This window comes from Lissotriton vulgaris, chromosome 1_1, assembly GCF_964263255.1.
Source record: "Lissotriton vulgaris chromosome 1_1, aLisVul1.2, whole genome shotgun sequence".
In the NCBI taxonomy this organism is placed as follows: Eukaryota; Metazoa; Chordata; class Amphibia; order Caudata; family Salamandridae; genus Lissotriton; species Lissotriton vulgaris.
In genome coordinates, this window is record NC_141685.1 from 533,019,194 (window position 1) to 533,041,510 (window position 22,317).

At 44.4% G+C, this 22,317-nt stretch overlaps 1 protein-coding gene across 1 annotated transcript in view; it reads right to left on the reverse strand.

The window, feature by feature from the left end:
* LOC147747432 (uncharacterized) overlaps positions 1–22,317 on the reverse strand; it is a 342,871-nt gene that overhangs the window by 131,420 nt on the left and 189,134 nt on the right. The window contains exons 35-37 of the mRNA XM_086953898.1: positions 14,636–14,890; positions 13,015–13,275; positions 9,593–9,859 (exon numbers count right to left, since the gene is read on the reverse strand). Coding sequence (XP_086810024.1) covers positions 9,593–9,859; positions 13,015–13,275; positions 14,636–14,890 — 783 coding nt within the window. The remainder of the gene's footprint in view (positions 1–9,592; positions 9,860–13,014; positions 13,276–14,635; positions 14,891–22,317) is intronic.

Genomic DNA, 22,317 nt, shown 5'->3' on the forward strand with positions numbered 1-22,317 from the left:
TGCATCCCATTCTGGACGCTGATCAACAAGTAGTGCTTGGGATCGCCATCTGCTGCACAACACCCTGGTAGGGAGTTTCTTATATGTAAATTGGAGGAACAATATCCCTGCCATAATTAGGACAATCTCATCAATGGTATATTCATATTGGGGATAGGGTTTAGAGTCTATGAAAACTATAGTGAACGGTCCCACAGCTTTGGTCCCACTTTCCACCTGGATAAATTTCTAGTAGATTTCTTTGACCCTGTCTCTGGTAATCTGGGCCATCTTCTCCGGGTCTGTCAAATATATTTCCCACCCTAATTTCCTCAGGAGTACCCTAAGGGACCATAACCAGAGAATTTTGCTAACACACTGGGACTGAATAAGATCGATGAGGTCCTCATGATAGGAGGCGAGTGCTTCAGTAGACCAGACCCTATGCAAAAACAATAAGAGCCTAATTACGATGAGTCCGCCTGATACCGTATCAGTCCTGGGACCAACCGACCGCTGATCGGTGGTCCCGACCGCCTAATTAGGATGCGACTGAACACAGTTTGGTCGCATTCCTACATTTCTCCTATGGGAGCATGCATTACGGCTGTAAACCGGCCATAATACATGCTCCCATAGGGAAATGGGAGGTGGTGTTCATCCCTGCACCCCGTGGCAGCCACCTCAAAGTGCCTACCATGGGGTGCAGGGATCAACAGGGGGGTACCATAGGTGCCTCCTCAGCCCCCAACCGAAAGCCCTACACACAAGAGGGCCATGCGGAGGGGAGTAACCAAGTTTTGCAACATGGTTTCCATGTCAGACTGGCTGGAATGGAAACCATGCAGGAAACCGTGCATTGTAATTCCAGGGGGCGGAAAGGCCCGCTTTTTGGGATTACAAGCTGGTTCCGACTGGCCGACAGGCTCCTTAGGCCCATTGGAAACCAGCCAGAATAACCGTCCGGTTTAGTTTCAGACCGCCAGCATGGTAATACGGCGGTCGGAAAGTAAAAGGAAGGGCCAATTACGATGCGGCCTGGAAGGTTCTGACCATCGGTCAAAGCCTTTCTGGGCTGCATTGTATTCGGCCCCAGAGAGTCTATTTTGTGGACAATCTTCCTTTGAGCCAAATCTAAGAAAGCTGGGGTAAAGGGGTATTTGCCAGAAGACTGAGTAAGGATCTTATAAAAACAATACTCAATCATTGAAAGGCTGTCAGTAATCCCACTTCCCCACAATTCGGCTCTGTACAAGACTGATCCTAGGGCCTTGGTGTTGTAAATTTCGAATTTTGGGGTCACTTATCTTGACACATTTCTATGTATTTTGGTTATGTATGAAATTTGCTCAATGAGTGAAAGATAGGAAGCTCAATGCAAATTTGGAATGAGCCGGATACCTGATAATCAAATGTGGGGACCAATTTGATGGGGTGGCCCCTAACTACCATATGCCTTTTAAATGGCTTCAAAACACCTTTGAAGAAAACCAAATATTTTTTCTTTGCATCATTTAGCTACAGCCCTTGCTTATCACAAAAGGAGTTAAAATCGTCCAGTAGCTGTTGGAGCCCTAGGAGAGATTTTGATATCAATAGAGTGTTGTTGACGACAGCCCTTCTCCCCCTGACTTTTGGGGCATCACACCCATCTCTGTGCTAGATAACCCACTACTCCATTAATGAATAGTGGAAACAGAGTGGGTTCCAAAACGCACCAATGCCTGACTCCATGCCTGATCTTGAAGGGGCCTGTTAGTTGACCCTCTTCTCCTCCACTGACCTGGGCCATATTATCTACATGTAGCTTTCTCAGACTATCCATTAGATTATCTGGGATCCCATCTTGGCCAACACCTTCCAGAGTTTGCCCTTTGGTACCAGGTCAAAGGCTGCCTGCAGGTCCACAAACTCTACAAACAATTTTCCCCCTTGTATTATGACTTCTTTCCAAAAAATGCTGATAAAATGGAAAATCTAGTCGAGGGTACTAATATTGGAGCGAAACCCCGCCTGAAAATCATAAAAAATATTTCCTCCTGTGATCCACTCCTAGAGACGCGTCAATGTTTGTTTACAGAATATCTTCTGGAGTGAATCTCTTAAGCTGATAGGTATATAACTTCCTGGGTTGGCCCTGTACCCCTTTTTGAAAATTGGTATAATCTCCGCCAGCTTACACGAAGTGAGAATCTCCATACTCAAAAGGATGGCATTAGTCAGGAGGCTAATATAGACAACCCACACTTCTGGTTCTTCTCTCTCTCTCTCTCTCTCTCTCTCTCTCTCTATATATATATATATATATATATATATATATATATATATATATATATATATATATATATATATATATATCATTCAGGATCCTGTCCAGGTCCTGGGGCTCTGGATGTTATGTTAGCAAGGGTTTTATAAAGCGCACAGCTACTCTACTGAGTGTCCCGGCGCTGGATGGAATACAGATGCTAATTGCTGCATAGGTTTCTTTGAGAGCAAGTACAAGGGCATTCAACTAACTGGATAGGCCTTTTCCAGAGGGCCACAATTGTCTTCTTCCTCACCATGCTCACGCGTACAATCCACTGAAACAAGAGTACAATCCACTGAAGTGGTACACCCACTCATTAGGTTAGACAGTACATTCAAGGGCAGTCTTTGGGCCAATCAGACATAGTTCTGCTTTCTCTCGGAAATGCTTGTTATCTTTATCTACCAGAGCGTTGTGGAGATTACACCAAAACAAACATTCCTATTGCCTTTTGGTGAGATCCAATGTCAATCTGTACTTAGCTCTACACCTCGCTAGATCCTGGCGTGAGTGGGAGCTTCTCCTTCGCCTTCCTGCATTCCTGGTTATACCAAGCTACTGCTTTTGATGTATTTCTCCCTACCTGTTTGGCTTGTCACAAGGCATCCCTTATGAGCCAATATAATACATCATGGGCTAATCTCATTTCCTCTGTTCTAGCTTCTTGGGAAAGGGAGGACAGAAAGTCCACCTCCATTCTTAGACTACTCTTAACAATTTTGACGGCTGCTGCTTGGTTTTGCACCCAGTCCAATTTTATAGTCCTTAGATTAGTGGCTTGTGACAGTACAACAAAATCACAAAGACCAATATAGGCTACTTCTGGCACTTTAGAGTCGCCTAAAATTAGACTGAGAGCATTGTCGTCACTATCTGTTCTTTTGACAACTTGCAGATCATGTACAGCTGGCCAGAGCCTGCAGTCAACCAAACAATATTCAATACGACTTGAGTGACCGGGCCTAATTTAGGCCATTTTGCCTTTTCGATCAGAGTAGGTCCTGCCATTGGTAGATATCAGGTCCTATTGCAGCGTTAAAGCTAGTACCTGGGCTGCTTTTTCTGTCCATCTAACAGGAGGTATCTCTATCAGGTTTTTTCCAATTTCTAACCCATTCCAGAGTCAAATCTAAAGGAGTGGCTGCAAAGGGTTCAAATGTACAGTTGAAATCTCCATCTACCAATAATGGATTACTGCCCTTGTTCTCAGTGAGAGCATAGTCTAGAGCAGTTATAGCGCTAATATCCTCCTTGTAGGATACCATTCCGTTGTACACATTATAAACTCTAGTTTTAATCCCGGACTGAAAGGCAGGATCGACTGCCAAAATATCTGGGGAATCTACAGAGGCAACTTTGATTTTACATTATAGCGAAATTTTCACCCAAATCACTAAGACCCTGGATAGTCTCCTTTTCCCTTTCTTAACCGTATTTTAACAATGGGCAGTTAACCCACTCCTGTGTATGGGCGTCAAACTCCATATTTCCTGGAACAGGCACACACCATAAAAATCTATACATTTTCCCAACTCTTACTCCAGCAGCATCCTTGAAATCCCTGCTAAATTCTAAATCAGGATTTTTTATCTGAGTCTGGTTTGCTAAAGGTTCTTAGGATTAGGGCACCGGTGCAGGATCGCACTCCCATGTGCCTCTTGGATAATTCTATTGCTGGTACGAACCTCCCTCCTCAGTCCCCCACTGTCATTATCTAAGACAGCTGGAGGTTACACACAGATCATTAGTTGGGCCTTCACTAACCAAACATTGGGCATGGGACAAGACAAGGGACCTAGGGCAAGGGAGATTGCACAAGGCGGTCCCAACTATTAGTGCCTCCCCCTCTGCTCTACCTGTGCCCTCTTCTTGGAGCCAATCCTAGGGTCCAGCAGTCCCACTGATTTTGTCTGGGGGCAATGTAGGGGCAAGGGGAGATCAGTGGCTATTTTGGGTAAGTGATTGAAATGCATGCACCACTGGGCTGTCGGCCATTATCATGAAGAAAATCTATCTTCTATCACCTTTGCTTGATTTTCTGTACTCTGTACTAAATCTTTTGCCATCCTTTTTTCTAAATCCGCCGCCACTTTTCTCTGGGCCGCTGCCACCTCCTTGAGACCCTCCATCGTGCCCCTTAAGCTTTGAAACAGGGATAAAACTTCTTCCTTAGGGACATCCTACATCATCACACTTTCGGCCTTTGCTATGTTTTCTACTGTAGATAGGGCAGCATACCTGTTATGGCACTCGAGCTAGCTAACCACCTGGGGGTCTAGAGGCTGCTCAGAATCATGGAACTGCGGCTCCTCGCTACCTCCTGCACTGCTATTGCCTACAACGCTGCGAGTGCCAGAGCGACTGTTCCTTTGTGGGATCTTTTCTTTTTAAGGGGGATAGGTGATATCTCGGGTGAGATTGGAATTGAGGCATTTGAAACGTTGAGGGAGGGGGAGAATGGGTTGTTTATAATTTCCTTGCATTCCTATAGCACAGTGTCAATCCTGTCCATGACATTGTTACTAGTTGTGCAGGGGGACTGTGTTTTGGCAAGGGTCTTCCTAGAAACCCCATTCTGGGCTTTACTTTTGCCCATTGTCTCACAGAAAGAAAAAACTTTTCATCACACACATTTGTACAGTGGGGAAAGAGTCACACGATCCCAGAAGAGTCTTTGTTTTAAAAGGATTTTCCTCCCAGCGTAATCGGGGGTATTGATGAGGTGAATGCCCAATCTGAACATTTAAAACAAAGGGCAGTTCGAAACACTGAGGTGCAGTACAATAAAGCCAACTAAAACAGCCTTTTCAAGGGAAAGTTTGGGTTAAAAGTCGAATACAAAAGTACCTTAGATGATGGGTACGAGGTGTTGAATCCCAGGATAGCAGGGATACTCGCCTGCAGGGTCAAGGGGGGTGGCCCTGCCATGCCTCTTACTGGCACTGACGGGCACAAGACGGCCGAGCTCTGCCAGGGCACGTCCCACGCAGCGGGACACCATCGCAATAATCAGCATCAGCAGGAGGACAAGCAGAAGAATATGGCACTCTTAGTCGCCAGCGGTCACACCCTGCATTGGCCTTATCCGCGGGTGCAGCAGGGTGACAAGTTTGCAAAGCAAATACCTCCCTGGGGTCGAAATCCAAGGTGGGTAGATGATGAAGGTGGCCCCAAACAGTAAAGACTTCAAATAGCAGGCAGCTTTTTACCCCGCTTGTGACTTTATATGTTCAACATCGCGTGAGCGCCTGTGCAAACTTTAATAATTGATGACTGCATTGTCTCCGCTGGAATTAAAAGAATGTTTGGGCTTTATATAGTCTGTGTACACTTCTCCCATCACATTTAGGACATGTAAGAAGAAAAAAATACTTCTGTGACTTTCTAGCCACTGTTGGAGATGCTTGGCTTTCGATGACATCAAGTTACAACACTTATTTGAAAAACCACTCTTACTCTGCCCTCTCTTTTTCCAACACAGGTGGAAGTACCCGAGTAAAATGCTTTGTGGTCAAGAGGATTAGTGCAGAATCTGCCCATACTCCCGTCAAATTAGTTATGTTCTCCCAGTAGTTCGCACAACTTTCAAATGTTTATGGTTGGCACAGAAGTTGATGTGAGGATTGCTGGGAACTAATGAGTGAATAGATTGGAAAATTAGCACCAAATAGCAAGACCCCACTCAATCATTTGTAGCTTGTAGCTGGATTAGGTAGGCATGAATGAACACAACCTTGTAAATAGATTGTAGAGGTTAATGTATAGTTCGGAATTCCTGGTGTAGGCAGGAAAGTCCTCAATGCTTGCCAGAGTTTCAGGAGTTACTTTTGCAGGTCTTCATTAGAGAGATTGGGGACAAACACTCCTTCCCTGGGCCGTTTTGCCTCTTGGGCCTTGGGGTTTGGTAGAGGTTGTTCACTCTTTGCCAGTTGGCATGACTACCATTGGTGGGGGAGTTTTGGAAATGTGCCCTTCCTGCCGGGTCACACCAATTTTGTTTGCATTTTTGCTGAACCCCTTTTTTACTGGCTATAAAACTCTGTGCATTTTCCCCTGCTAACCAGGTGTAAAGTACCTAAGCTCCTCCTTTCAATATGGTAAAATGTGTATAGCCCAGATTGGCACAATTAATTTACACATAAGTCCCTAGTGTATGGTACCAAGTGTGGGCAGGGCCTGTAAATTAAATGCTACCAGTGCGCTACAGAATTCAATGTGCCAACCAAATTCACCATGTCCAAATAACCCCTTTTGACAGGATTAAACCTTCCTTTTAAATATTGGTCCCTCTATGTAGCCCTTATTGCCCATACGGCAGAGTGCATGTATTTAAAAGTAGGACATGTAAACGTTTAATGTTAAACATGTCTTTACAGTGAAAATCCCTAAAGGCTATTTTCACAGTAACAGGGTAGGATGTTGCATGGGTAAGCCCTGGGATACAATATTAGGTTTAATACATGTTATCTTTGCCTGCAAAACAACTACAAATACATTTTTTTACATATTTATTTTAAGGCCAAGTTGGATTTGCAATAAATATTTTGGAAAGATTATTTTTAGGAAGTTACCTTTGCCCTGCCTGCCGTCCCTGGAAGCTAAATATGCATTTTGCTCTCTAACTTCTGCCATCCAGTAAATAGCATTCCAAATAGGCATGAATGAGTTGTGAACTTGCTTCCAGGACAGGGACAAAATGCCTTGAGTGTGAGGGAGTGTTCTTGAGCCCTTGGCTTGGTGGCCTGCGGGATGGGCCTAAAGACTTGATTAACTTCAAAGATGTCTACCCTGTCACAAGCAGATGTAACTAAACCCAAAACGGCACACTTCTTTTGTTTTCTCAGCCCAGACCAGCCTCTATCACAGTCTGCGTCTGTTTGACTTTCACCTGCCTGACAGGTCTGCTGGGGTCTTCATATGACACTTCAAAGGAGGGAAACAGCATGCCAAAACAATTTGCATGTATCTATTGTCTAGTTGCTGAAAACTCACCTTTCTTCCACCAGTTGTCTGTCAGTGAGTTTGTTGGGGGTACATGGGACTGCCTAAAACTGTGTTTTAGTGTTAGATGTGGGAGGACACTAGGGTTACCATAGTATACTCTCTACACACACTACCAGACTCAGGGCCCAAGCGTAGTGTGGCCGAAGACCACGGCCATCTTAAGAATGAGCAAAGTGTGAAGGGTAAGCCCCAGGAACCCTAACTCCATTGGTTAGGGTATCTCCAGGAGTCATAATCACCCATAAGCTCATGCCAATCATAAATGTGGCATCTCCACACACACACTTCAAAACACTCCCTGACCTGTAGAAGATCATAAGAGGCTGTACCTGCTGTCTGGGACCTGAAAAGAGCCAATAATACTCAACCTGCTTCCCTCCTGTCCCCAGGACAAAGAATTGGACTCCAAGGATCATAAGATGTCAATAGGTTGACCTCCAGTTCGAGCTACAGGGATACACCATACTCCAAGAGGCCTTTCCTTCAACTGCCCAGCTGATCAGTGGCAACCTGGACTGGACTCTGCCTGCCACCCTGTGAGTCTCTAAGTGCCTCCCTTAAGGTCCTTGGGGCTTTAGAAGTGTACTCCTGTGGTGGATTGGAAATTATAGGAATGAAGTCATGAGGTAAAGTCTTTGACCAAGGCAAACCTGATTAGTGCATCCAACGTGCACTCTGTCACAGTCAGAGTCAAATTGCACCTAAGTCTGGTTCTCCCACGACTATTGACTATCATTAGCACTTTGTGCTTCTTGCCGCTTTTTCTACTTGAAACCATAAAATCATATCTCTGGTTCTCATAATGAATTTTTGTCATTTTGGTGTCAATTTGTTTATTAAATTGTACTCTATTATTCTAATTAATTTTGGGATATTATTGTTTACATTTCAACTTTACTACTGTTGTACTACTGCATTAATACTTTACACATTATCTCTAATTTACATCTTTGTGTTCTGTGCCATGCCTACAGGGTGATGAGCTCAGGTTCACTCTCACAAGGTCTGTGGTTATTACATGAGGTGTGTACCTGTCCCTTTAACTAATAACTCAATTTCCTACAGAGAGCATGTGCAGAGGACTGAGGGCAAAGTTGTAGTACTTAAAAATCTATTAGAACTAATGGATTTTTCACCAAGAAATGGTGAATTTTACAATGGTCTTAAATAGGGTTTCCATCGTCGCTGTATATAAATGTAGGTGAGCAGTACATGTGGTGTCAATGATTTAGGTGTATCAGCAGGAGATATCAAAGTTAATATGAAGGTGCCCAATTGGTGTTGTTGATATTTGGCTATCAGACAGCTGTGCAGTACCAGCATTCAGCTGAAAGCACCTATGTCAGCCGGGTGATTAACACGTTTCAGGTACCTGGCTATTTGTTAGGGAGGCATATATTCAGAACCACACAGCCAGTATGTGCAGTGGTATGAAGCAGGGTTATAACCATTCACCAGGTGTCTGACACCAACAGCATACATGTACCCTCAGTTAGGGCCTTCTTTAAAATGCCTTTCAGTCTCCTTAAATATGGCATAGATCTTCCAATTGAGCTGTCACTCACAGCCGACAACGGGAGTGAAGACATACTTAATCTAACCGAAGACCCCCTAAACAGTTTCCCATGTCATATCTGGGCCTGAAATCTTTCACATAGATACCCAAATGTTAAGTAGATCTTCCACCATATGTTAACCATGATTGGTGGGTTGCGATGCCCACAGTCCATTCTTCCTCCCAAAAAAGAGTGCTTCTCATTCTGCTTCGTGCTTTTTTTGACCCAGAAAAATGCTTCCTGGCCAAAGCACAGCAAAAAGCCCGGCCAAGGCCATCACATTCTCTTCTTTTGAATGGTGTCAGTTAAAGAAATGGTCTAATCTAGAATTTGGAGATGGAAAAAACTTGAATTTTGGGAGAACATTTTAAATGTGTTGTCTTGGAGATACATATCCTCTTTCGTAGAGTCTTGACATTTAGTTTATGGATTCATCTCTGGATGGTTTGTCTGGCGCAGTCCAACTTTACCAATACTAAGACGTCTAGTTGAGTACTTACCTGCAATCCCCCACCAAACATGCATACGTATGATAGGTGCAACAAAAATCATTTGTGTTAAAATGTATGCTCCGCTTTTACGTTTAGATGTGATTCAGATTTTAGTATGTAACACAATGTTATACAATGGAAACAAAATATAGGATAAAAACAAAGACGGTGCCTATCATAGGCTAGAAAATGTAAACTCTTCATGGCCAGAAGCCATGGAATTTGAACATTAAAACTAGTTTGAAACCTACCTGTTTCAATCTCTACAGGGTTGCTGTTGCTGCCGCCACAGTCCTCATGCAACGCTTTGATGGTAATGAAGTATTTTTTGCCACACGGCAGCGCGTCAACATCGCAATTGGTGTCCGTGGAGTTGCACGTGAAAACCTTACTGTTATCAAGGATGTCAGTGACAGAAGCTTGATAGGCGTTGGCTCTGTCACTCTGATCCCAAGTGATTGAGACATTATTGGATGCACAATCTACATGACCACTGACAACTGCAGGTGGACACGGGGCTGGAAATAAAAAAGAGAAATGTTATTTTCAGTACTGTACTACTAAAACTGACCATGAAATATAGAATTGTAGATGGACAACTGTGAGTTACAAGGATGTTTTTCCACTGAGGGGTTCTGAGCAACATCCAATTGACAGCAAAAGCAAAGCTTGAGTTGCTTATTGTGTCACTGACAACCCAGAGGTGAAAGACATACCAGCTATTCAGTTACCCATCTATAAATGGTTGCTATGTATGGACCCCAAAATCATCTGCCCCTACTTATAACTTATCGGCTGAGGCAAAGGAGTAATGGGGGAGCCCTATATAACATGGCCTCTCCACCCTATCCCAAATGTGAAAAAACAGTTTTCCTTCCATCCTTTACCAACCCCCACCACCTTCCCTGTATTCCTTCTCCCTCCAGCAGCTGTGCTTTCTGCATTCACTCAAAGCAGGCAGGCAGTGCTTCACTGATAGGCTCTCAGAGAGCCCGGTCCACATGGTATAGAAGGCTGGTATGATGTAGCAACACTGGGTAAGGAGTTTTGTTACCAACTGTTGCTACTTCTTAGCAATGAATTATCAGATTTAGAATCTGATATAGACGATAGAGCCCTCCTATGGAAGCCATGCATGACAGAACCATCTGTTCCTAGAAATTTGCAGACAATATGCTGCCACCCCTACAGTTTAATTATAGTCGGGGAGGCAGATAATCACCAGTAGGTCTTTAAGTGGGCCGGGTCCCGCCCGTGCTTAGTTCTAAAAAACAGTGCTGAAACCCATAGGTCCCTATTGTGCTCTTCATTTTTGCCCTCCCTCTGGGCATAAGAAGAAGTCTTCATTCGGTGGCACAACCAGCCATTACCAGCCTTTGATGAAACCCTGGAGAGACTCCTTGGTTATGCCACAAAGGAGCTCATCAGAAGATTGGGCCACCTGCCGGTGCCCTGATAGCACGCGCCGTGGGGATCTGCAGCGGGGCAGGAGGGGTGAAGGGCAGAGCGCAGGCTCTAATTTCAACAGATCTGCAGTGATAAAGCTGCTGCTTGGCAGCTGCTGCCAAGTAGTACCAGCTTCTAGACATTGTTTCAAGCCCACCATTAATACAATTAAGTATTTTACAAAGAGTTATATTTAACGTTTCTAATGGACTGGTATAGTTATTTCACAGTATCATAATTACTGGTATTTTCACTATTATTTACTACAAAGGCATTGTTGTTACTCGTTCGTCTTCTGCAGCTAACGACAATTGATAAAGCCAATAGTCTGGGCTTGTTTTAAGTGCATGCCAGCTGTTCTACTGTATATCTGGATGCAATAACAGAAAGAGGCAGAAAAACACCAGTCAGGCAGCAGAGTTTTTTTTATCTTACTTATTTAAGCCAAGCCCTTTCTTACATAGGTTTTGCCCCTTAGAGAGACCACCCCCCCCTCCAAGGTTTTATAACCCACTTAAGGCCCTACTCACCGATAACTTATAGCACTCGGTACAACAACTACTTGTTTCAATGGCATGTGGGTTACTGGTCATCCGCGACCCATTTCGATTTTTAGCTCAATGGGTCTGCTACCACAACCACTGTGACAGGTATTACTAAATGCCTGTACCAGAGGTAACTATTCTGAATCCTGGAGATGGAAAGCAATGTATCCTCAGTAGTCACCCCTTGGTTAGTTAAAGATCAACGGGTCATCATACAATCTGTCAGGTTGACACATATGAACTGTGCCATCTGTGCCTGTGAACTTTGGAAGATAAGAGTTCACACTGTTTCTATTTACCTTCACTCAGGGCCAGGCCTATAACCTGACATTACCATATCTTTTCCTAGGGAGGCAAGAGATAAGGGGTACATTGCAAAAATATAAAATACCCCTCCCGCCCCGCCCTCAGGAACAATGGCCAAGTTATTTCCGAAGTTTCATAGAGTCTTGGACCTTACATTATACACAGCATTCCACATCATCCTAGGTGACCTAAATCTCAGTCTGAATAATTACCACCAGCACTCATTCTCTGCTCAACCTCTCCAGACCGTTCAGACGAACACCCACCTTCCCCCACCGACAAGTAAGAAAATCGTCTTGCCCTCATCCTCACATCTGACTCCCTATGTCACTCATACCACCCCTTTTGACCATGAAAGCCCACAGCACACACAATCAAGAGGCTGATCTCCAAATCCAAGAACACACAGCACACTCAGTCCTTCCAGACATGGACGATTTTAGGGACCGCCAGAAGTGGCAGCTACTACTACAGGTTGGCATTTGTTTTGGCCCTGTCACTGCTTTGCTTCCTCTGGTCCCAGGGGCCATGAAAGCAAAACATTAAAATATCCTTTGTGGCCATATTTATCTTCTATAGTTTCATCACCTTGCCTTTTCCCTAATCCTGCAACAGCAAATAAGATGTTTTTAAGAGGCTCTGAATGGGACAAATGTTCAACTCCTCTGATACCTTCAGATGTCAATGGGTCTATGATGTCATTTACACTCACCCTCACATTTTCGTGACTTGATAGCATCATGTCATACCTATCTATAACCATGTACAATTACTCCTTGAAGTGAGCAGTACCCAGTTTCCCAGGTAGGTCCTTTGAGTATTCTTGTACCACTGCAGTGGTGGAGTAAACTGGCAGATCCCCAGACATGTCAGAGCCTGAAATGGTCTTAGGTTAGGGGGCGGGGGAGAATCTCTAAGTCACCTGTCCATTAACATATGACGTGAGACACTCATCACCAACCCCACTGGACATTCATATGAATGCATTTTAGCCGCACCAGCATTGAAAGGCAATAACTGCTTTTCTCTTGACCATCAAGCACCCTCCTGCTATTCTTCTTATTACCTGCATAAAAGAAAGTATGAGTGGCTTGTCACCCACCTGAGATTCCTCTATTTTGTCGAAGTTGACTTGTGAAATGACATGCTCTTTTTATTTCTACCAAACCAGCTGTCATATTTGCGACACCACTCTTACCGTCTCTGAAGCTGTGCTGTGCATAATGCAAGGACAGGCATTGAGTCCTTTTTTCATTTCAACCTTTTTGGTCCAACACTGACTGAGTCTGAATCCCCCCAGCTATTCGTGAATTTTTAGGCATGTTGAATGTGAAAGTAAAGTAAAAGCTTGACAGAAATTACCCTCTTTTGAGTACCTGTGTCAAAAAATAATGCATCGCTTGAGGTACTGTGGCACTTGGCGTCGGTGGCTGTGACTGACAAGGAGTAGGTGAGGCCGCACTGGAAAGAGTTCAGCTCGCAGGTGGTGTGGGTGCTGTTACAGGTCACAAAATGCCCATCCGTTGAGTTCGCTAACACGCTGAACGACAGCACATCACCAAAATGGCTCCATGAGGCCGTGGCCATGTTGGTTGGGCAGAGAAGGTCGAGCAAAAGACTAGTGGGAGGGCATGGAGCTGTTTAAACAAGATCATAATTAGCAATCACCAAATATATCAGTATGCAGAATATACAAAACCATTTGCAAAACATTAACATAAACTACAAAGGTGAGTCCAGCTCATGAAAAGGTTGGAGGTTGTGATCTTAAAACATCCTCCTGATTTGAGAATAAGCAGATAAGTCACATACCTCTGTGCAGATGTATGCAGCTGTGTCAATGGCATAGTCATGAATGACTTATTCCACTTTATACAGGGTTTCAAGTGCAGATCTTGTGCACATTAATGGAAAGCAAGAACGATATAAGGCACTTCCAATTAGTATTAAGGATAATGCATGCAAGTGTCAGACAAACATGTAATTCTTGGGCCACTGCTTTCATGATAGTAAGAAAAAAGAATGAAAACTTAGACAATTATGAGAGCGAAAGGAGTGATGGTCATGATTTAATATTGGAGCATACTTGTCGTCAAGGCAGCGAATGCCAGGAACTGACACTGGAGGAACACAGCCCAATCTCAAAGATTCCATGATCAACTACGTCTATGGATGAATGGAGGTCACAGGTCTCGTTCTGCTATCTGGCTGTACGCCCCATTTCCTAAATACCCATTAGGATGGTTTGGTTCCTTAGTGACGCGAGAAGCCAGAATGGTAATATTTCAGGAGACTATTGCATTTGGGGTGGCTGTACAGCTGTAAGGCGACCACTTTTGCAAGTGATTTGGCTGTGCACTGGAGATCAAATGAAGGCCGGACTTTCACCAACATATTGCTATTTGTGTTAGGGTTACTTAGTACCTGGATAATGGCCGCATGTTTTTGCTAAATATTGTTCTTCCTGAGAGGTGCATCGATGAGTTAGTTTAGTAGGGGGGAAGTTATGCGGACGCCAAAAGTTGCAGATGTTGGATGATACATAAGGTCTGAATAATTGTATGGTTTTGAAGTGAATAATGGCTAAGCATATCTAGAAAGCACAACCTGAGTGGCACTAGGTGGGCCAGGCGGATGGTGGTTGATGGTGAAGGAGTGTTGGAATGGGGTATTCCTTTTTCGAGTGCACTCACTGCGTCAGAATCGCTGCAATGGAGATGGGACAGTTACATTCAGGGATAGGGAAAACAGCTCACATAAGAAATGTAGGACCTCCTTTGATGAGTGCATCATGCTTTTTGAGTTTTGGTTTTCTATTGGGTCACTTTATATTGGAATATGCTGGGTTTTCAGAATATGATTTTATTCCCCTAAAATAATTGATGGTTCATCAAGGTTTGCAACAAGAAGTCAACCCCTACAATCTAAACCAATCAATGTTAAATCTAGCTCTCAGTGGGCAATACTTAGACAATCTGTCAAGTCTAAACATATTACCTGTTTGTATCTTTGTATTAGTTGACTCCACAATGGCTGCCCCAGCATCGAGTGCTTCCCAGGTGACGTTAAGAAGCTGCCCGCAGGGGAGGTCTGCGATGCTGCAGGATAGACCTGCTGTTTCGCAGAACTGAGACCCACTTTCTCCCACTGTCAACCGGTATGAGGCGGCTCTGTAGTGCTCACTCCACCAGAAGGAGGCAGAGTTGTTGTTGCAGGACAGCGATGAGTTTACCACTGATGACGGGCATATCCCTAAATAGTTAAGAAATTCAGGAAGTTAGAAAATACACAAGAAATGGATGCAATTGGTGTTCCTTTCTCTATTTAAAAGGGAATATCTTTCATAATGATGAACCTCCTTTGATGGAATGTTCAAAGACTTCGAGTCATTTCGTCCAAAGAAGTCCACAGGCAAAAGGATCCATATTCCCTTTTATGAATTACAGTACAGACATCATAAGGTCAACAGACACACAAATGAAGCCCTCCTAAAAATGTGGACAGCTCAGTAACCCCCTGTAGCACTTTGTTGAAGAGCGAGCACATCTATAGGTAGTTATATGAGTTGTGTGCACCTAAATTCTCTTAAGCACCCAGGCAATGCCCATGGAATGTCTACCCAGAGCATAGTAACACAACACAGCGATTTGGACTGCATTGCTTTATTCCAGCCACTCAATGCCACGCAAAATGGCTTTGGTGGATTAAAAAATATGACTTGCGGTTTGCACCGCTCTTGCACCATGTTGTGTGGCGCAAGAGCGACGCAAACCAGGCCATAAATATGGCCCTGAATGAGTACCTTCTGCACATTCGGCCAATGTGGTTTATGGGCTTCTAAAATGTATTTGTCCATTGATGGCCTCCCATGTATTTTGTCTCCATGTCTACATTTCAAAACCTTCCCTTTCAAGAAAAGTGCACGATTTTTACTGAAGCATTTGTTAATGTGTTCTATAGGAACTTTATAGATCTCTCTTTTTAAAATGAGTTTCTTGAGATTTTCTCTCCCCTTCTTCATCGATCTGTGATGTCAATTTTATTCCTGATGCTCTTGAGCTTTCAATTGTAATCCTCTAGATAAAAAAATCTACCCAGTGTCCCATAGTTCTAAACAACTTTGGATCTATTGCTACTCTACCATTGCTGGTCATGGTTTTCTAGATCGTACGAAGAAGACCTTCCTAAACAAATGGGGTGATCTACTTGACGTTGCCGAAAATTGTCCTGGTCTTTGTCAATTGTGCTGGACCGTCAAGCAGCCTTCAATATAAAGGTCTGCAATTCGCTCTCGGGCTGTCTGCTTCATTAACCCGTGTCTTAGGAATTGCTCTAGAGTGTTTGTGTACTTTGTTTATCAAAGAAGAAGGAAAAGGGAAAAATAGGCTTATGTTTAATGTTAAGCAGAATACATATGATGTTCCTCGGGATTATTCTCTTACTCCACTACTGTTTAATATCTCTCTTTGATTCCTGGTGAACATTTTCTTTTTCCATTCTTATGGAGATTCAATGCTGTTTTGTCCATTTGTCAGAGATGTTCATTCTGATCTTTTCTTAGCAACAGAAAAACAGAGGAAACTGGCTCAGAGCAAGTGGACTCAAGCTCAATGATTTGAAAATTAAGGTTTCTTGTGGCTGATATGATAACCCAAAATCTACTCTACCCCCTTCCACATTGTTTAATGCTGATGCTCGTCACTGAAGTAAAGTAGTAAGGGCCTCATTTAGAGTTTGTCGGAGCAAGAGCATGATAGTAAATAGGCGGTGTACCTGCACCCCAAAACTTGTGGCTCCCCTGTTCTGTTTAGAGCCAGGAGAAGTGCCAGGTTTACACTGGAGGAGCATCTGCTGGATCTGCTAGTGTAAACCTCAGACCTGGCAGCCCATTCCCCAAGTGGTGTTTTGAGGGACATAGAATGGCTCCTGTGCACAGGGAGAATTCTGCCTGCACGTTGGAGACATGTATTTTTTGCTTAGAGCAAGACATTCCCCATTTGGGAGCTTGTTTCCTCTAAACAGAAAAGATTGCAGAGTGTGCACTTTAAACATGGTGTACTCTTGGCATACCGTAAGTGCTGTAAAGGTATTGCAGCATCAGCAGCTGCGGCTCCCTTCGCAGTGCACAAATCCATGGCAGGCAGGTGAAGAACTCTAGACAGGGCGGACAGTCCTCTGCTGAGCTGGTAAAGACCATGGCAGCCAACTCACTCCCCCGACAGACTAGCAGACCATCTGCCAAGATCTAAATACAGCATTACATCTTGTCTGTCATTGGGTCTCGGATTGAAAGTCCTTGACGCCCATGCAGGTTGTTATTCAAAGATCCACTGTATACACGTTTCCATATAAACACCGACAGAGCAGAGTCATCTTCTGTAGGGACACACATTGACTGGGTTGTGCACAGGCCCTTGCTGCTAGCCTTCCAGACGTTCAGTTGAATTAAATGCCCCTCCTCAGAGTGCAGCTCTTCAGTTATTTTTCAGCTTCCGTAAGTATGACTCTGTGCCAGTTCTTTGGGAATCTGTACTGGTTGCATGCTAAGCATTGACTAGTTTCTTAGAGTTCTGCACTTAACTTGTAAGTACCTGGATTGTCTTCCTCCGCCCCTTCTCAGAAAGTCAACCACTACACCCTGCAGGTAAACATCTGTTGACACAGCTGCTCTCTCCATTTAAATCACAGAACCATAGACAATTTTTGTGCCTACTGTGTCCACTACAGAACAATCTTCCTAGTAAAATCTTCTAGTGGAGTCTTTACCAAAGCTTTTACGACCTTTTAACTTCAGGAATATCTTTGATTATCTCATATGGTGCTTGTTTCTTGTATGTTTACTGTGATATCCCTTTCCCCGTATGCCAGATCATAGATGACTTTATCCTGCATACAATACAAATAGAACAATTCAAATCAACAAACGGTGTAAGGGTGTCAGGATGCCCCCAAATGAATCAATTGCAGAATATTTCGAGTAAAAGAGTGTGGAAAAATATCACTTTGCTTAGAGTGGAAAAATCCTTGATCCAACCCCACTTTGTGTTCACATCTAACAGAACATGGTCTATATGCTATTGGAGCAATTTCTGTAAGAGCAGTTCACATCTCTCTAATAGCATAATGGGCATCTGATTATAGCATATTAAAAGTAGTCTATCCAGTTATGAATTCTGAAACAGTGACCACTTTATATTGGGAGGGAGTGGATTCTGACCCATTAAAAGAACTGTTATGGTTGTGGTTTTTGGACCTCGGCTGTGAGTCTTCCTCATGCAGCCTCGCCCACGGTGAGCGCCAGTTTAGCATGGGTTTGAGCAGTACCATGCAGGAGCTTCCTTTTAAAATAAGGTCCCTTGCTGTGGAGCTGGAGTAAGAGGCTCTGTACAGGGTACAAGTGAACATGTTTAATGGCTGCTTGTCCACCCACCTCAGCCGGGCACCTGGGCACAGGTATCAATGTGGCGATCGGGACTCAGAGTAAATTGCTTATGGCCTCCTCTGGCCGTATAATTAAGTTGGGAATCCGAGAAGAAGTTTTCTCTTTTAATTCATGGCTGAAGTGTAAAGTCTGTACTCTTTAAATGTTTTTTACACTTTGGACAAAGAATGCCTAAACCAACACCTTTTATTGACATGGTGTAGGGAGACAATGGATGCGTCCTTTCCTATAATTTATTGGGCGTTGAACGGCATATCCGGAGTTGGTTTTCATTTACTTGTGCCAGTTTTATATTTAGCAGAGCCAGCCTTAATGGAATCCGATCCTGTTACTACACTGATGACCCACGCTGGCTTCTTTGCTGGTTAGTTGCCAATCTGAAAGTTTTCCCAAGAAAATAGACAAAATCTAGGAGATTCGATTTTTCCTGAGAGAGGAAATGGGCGGGGAAATGATCTGCATGAGGTAATTAGCTGCCCTCACTGACATACAGTGACAGCATGTTGTTGTGACTGCGTACACCGAGAGGGCGTACATACCTCAGGCTTCAGTCCCCGCAGACGGGTTTCTTTGTAGCTTGGAGGGGAGAAACCAGACCTGAGTGGATGGACCTTGGCCTCCCAGAGAAGCATCTTTCTATTGTTCCTCCAACCTGTCATTTTAAACCTACCCAGAAGATTTTGTGAGTTTTGGACAGCAAGGGAGTTTGGCCCTTTCAGTGTCATTTAGGCATGGAGGGGTGATGTGGCATCAGTGGTTTCAGTATGAACTCCCATCTTCTGAATTCTGCGCCTCCACTTTTGATTCTCTGAGCAAGGGAAGAGCTTTTGAGAAGAGAAGAATAACAGGAAGGAGAAGAACAGACCTAATCATACAAGAGCCCTATCTAAAATGAAGGATCGCTCTGGAATTGTACTTTTAGGTCTTGTGTTGTACCCTGCCTCATGACCGATAGGCAATAGCTCCCAACCTCCCTTTTTGGGTTAGTAGGGAATAGACATTTTTGGGACTCGGCAAGAGGAAGACTTTTGTGGATTTGTCTGGGATGTGGATGGTATAGGAGTGGGTATTACAGATGTGTGCTGGGCACACAGGCACCCTACAGGTGATAGACGATGGGGGTGCTGGGTAGTGCAAAGAGTGTGGTATGCCTTGAGGAAATTGGGTACTGTTGCTAGGAGACCCCAGGTGATGAGGATACCAAACTCGTGACAGGAGGGCAGTTCCAAAACAGGAATCAGTAGCAAGTGTGGCTATAAAAAACACCCCAGAAAATTCCATTAACAATTTGCAGATTAGGTGGCCCCAAAAATACCACTTCTGGTAGGTAGAGCACAACACCAGGAGTAAAACGCACTAAACAGCACCTGAAAATGCATTTAAAGGCAAAGATATCTTAAATCGAAGATGTTACGTGAGTGCAGCCTCCTCGCTCTCTTCAGTGGGGAGAAGGTCCCCTTGAGCTCTGTGGGGCTGCCTGGTTATGAGAATTGCAACTACTTGTAATAGTTTTCAATATATCTCGGGGAACCTAGGTGACGTTGGGTATACATCTGAGGCACTGTCTCACCATTGACCATTTCCAACATTAGAGCCAGGGGACCATCTTTTGTTTTGCCCAGAGAGCCCTCAGGCTTGACCTGGGAGACTATGGGAGGAGGAAGGGCTCCAGGTCACAGGAGCACAACTACAGTCAACTCTGCCGCTCCCTGTGCCTGAGTCTGGAGGGAACGGGACGAGAAGAACAGTTGGCTACCCTGCTACAAGGAAATGTAGGCAGCAGCGGAACTAGTAAAAACACAATCCTTGAAGCTACTGCAAGAGTTTGCACAGGTGCCCTTAGGAAGAGGCCAGGGAACCCGGCCTCCAACACAACAGTGCGCACATAATGTCTTTTTTAAAGATAACAAAAAGTAGGATGTGGCCCAAAGTTGGAGCAAAGGGAACAAAGGAGAGAGCCCGTTAACCACTGGGGACTGCAAACATTTGCATATGTCTTCGGTGGCATCCTACTGGGATCAGGGGGACCAATTACATTTATTTTCTTGAGCTGTGAGACTAGCTGCAGCTGCTGAAGTCCCTCACAACAATGCTGCAAAGAGTTTGAGGAGAAAGCCATCTTAAGTCTTCAGCAGCCTTCAATTAGGGACTTTTGGAGAGGTTTCAGTAGGTTGCAAGCATTTCTTTGGCTCCCCTTTCAATTGCAGGGACTTGTTGAGTTTCTGAGTTATCTAGGGTTGATAGGCTTCTGGGTGAGTTTCTGGGTCATCTATGGTTGATAGGCTTCTGGGTGTGTTTCTGGGTCGACTATGGTTGATAGGCTTCTGGGTGAGTTTCTGGGTCATCTATGGTTGATAGTCTTCTGGGTGAGTGTCTGGGTCATCTATGGTTGATAGGCTTCTGGGTGAGTTTCTGGGTCACCTATGGTTGATAGGCTTCTGGGTGTGTTTCTGGGTCGACTATGGTTGATAGGCTTCTGGGTGAGTTTCTGGGTCATCTATGGTTGATAGGCTTCTGGGTGTGTTTCTTGGTCATCTATGGTTGATAGGCTTCTGGGTGAGTTTCTGGGTCATCTATGCTTGATAGGCTTCTGGGTGAGTTTCTGGGTCATCTATGGTTGATAGGCTTCTGGGTGTGTTTCTGGGTCGACTATGGTTGATAGGTTTCTGGGTGAGTTTCTGGGTCATCTATGGTTGATAGGCTTCAGGATGTGTTTCTGGGTCATCTATGGTTGATAGGCTTCTGGGTGTGTTTCTGGGTCATCTATGGTTGATAGGCTTCTGGGTGAGTTTCTGGGTCATCTATGGTTGATAGGCTTTTGGGTGTGCTTCTGGGTCATCTATGGTTGATAGTCTTCTGGGTGAGTTTCTGGTTCATCTATGGTTGATAGGCTTCTGGGTGTGTTTCTGGGTCGACTATGGTTGATGGGCTTCTGGGTGAGTTTCTGGGTCATCTATGCTTTATAGGCTTCTGGGTGAATTTCTGGGTCATCTATGGTTGATAGGCTTCTTGGTGTGTTTCTGGGTCGACTATGGTTGATAGCTTCTGGGTGAGTTTCTGGGTCATCTATGGTTGATAGGCTTCTGGCTGTGTTTCTGGGTCGACTATGGTTGATAGACTTCTGGGTGTGTTTCTGGGTCGACTATGGTTGATAGGCTTCTGGGTGAGTTTCTGGGTCATCTATGCTTGATAGGCTTCTGGGTGAGTTTCTGGATCATCTATGGTTGATAGGCTTCTGGGTGTGTTTCTGGGTCGACTATGGTTGATAGGCTTCTGGGTGAGTTTCTGGGTCATCTATGGTTGATAGGCTTCTGAGTGTGTTTCTGGGTCATCCATGGTTGATAGGCTTCTGGGTGAGTTTCTGGGTCATCTATGCTTGATAGGCTTCTGGGTGTGTTTCTGGGTCATCTATGGTTGACAGGATTCTGGGTGTGTTTCTGGGTCGACTATGGTTGATAGGCTTCTGGGTGAGTTTCTGGGTCATCTATGGTTGATAGGCGTCTGGGTGTGTTTCTGGGTGAGTTTCTGGGTCATCTATGCTTGATAGGCTTCTGGGTGTGATTCTGGGTCATCTATGGTTGATAGGCTTCTGGGTGTGTTTCTGGGTCGACTATGGTTGATAGTCTTCTGGGTGAGTGTCTGGGTCATCTATGGTTGATAGGCTTCTGGGTGTGTTTCTGGGTCATCTATGGTTGATATGCTTCTGGGTGTGTTTCTGGGTCATCTATGGTTGATAGGCTTCTGAGTGAGTTTCTGGGTCATATATGGTTGATAGGCTTCTGGGTGTGTTTCTGGGTCATCTATGGTTGATAGTCTTCTGGGTGAGTTTCTGGGCCATCTATGGTTGAAAGGCTTCTGGGGGTGTTTCTGGGTCGACTATGGTTGATAGGCTTCTGGGTGAGTTTCTGGGTTATCTATGCTTTATAGGCTTCTGGGTGAGTTTCTGGGTCATCTATGGTTGATAGGCTTCTGGGTGTGTTTCTGGGTCATCTATGGTTGATAGGCTTCTGGGTGAGTTTCTGGGTCATCTATGCTTGATAGGCTTCTGGGTGAGTTTCTGGGTCATCTATGGTTGATAGGCTTCTGGGTGTGTTTCTGGGTCATTTATGTTTGATAGGCTTCTGGGTGTGTTTCTTGGTCATCTATGGTTGATAGGCTTCTGGGTGAGTCTCTGGGTCATCTATGGTTGATAGGCTTCTGGGTGTGTTTCTGGGTCGACTATGGTTGATAGGCTTCT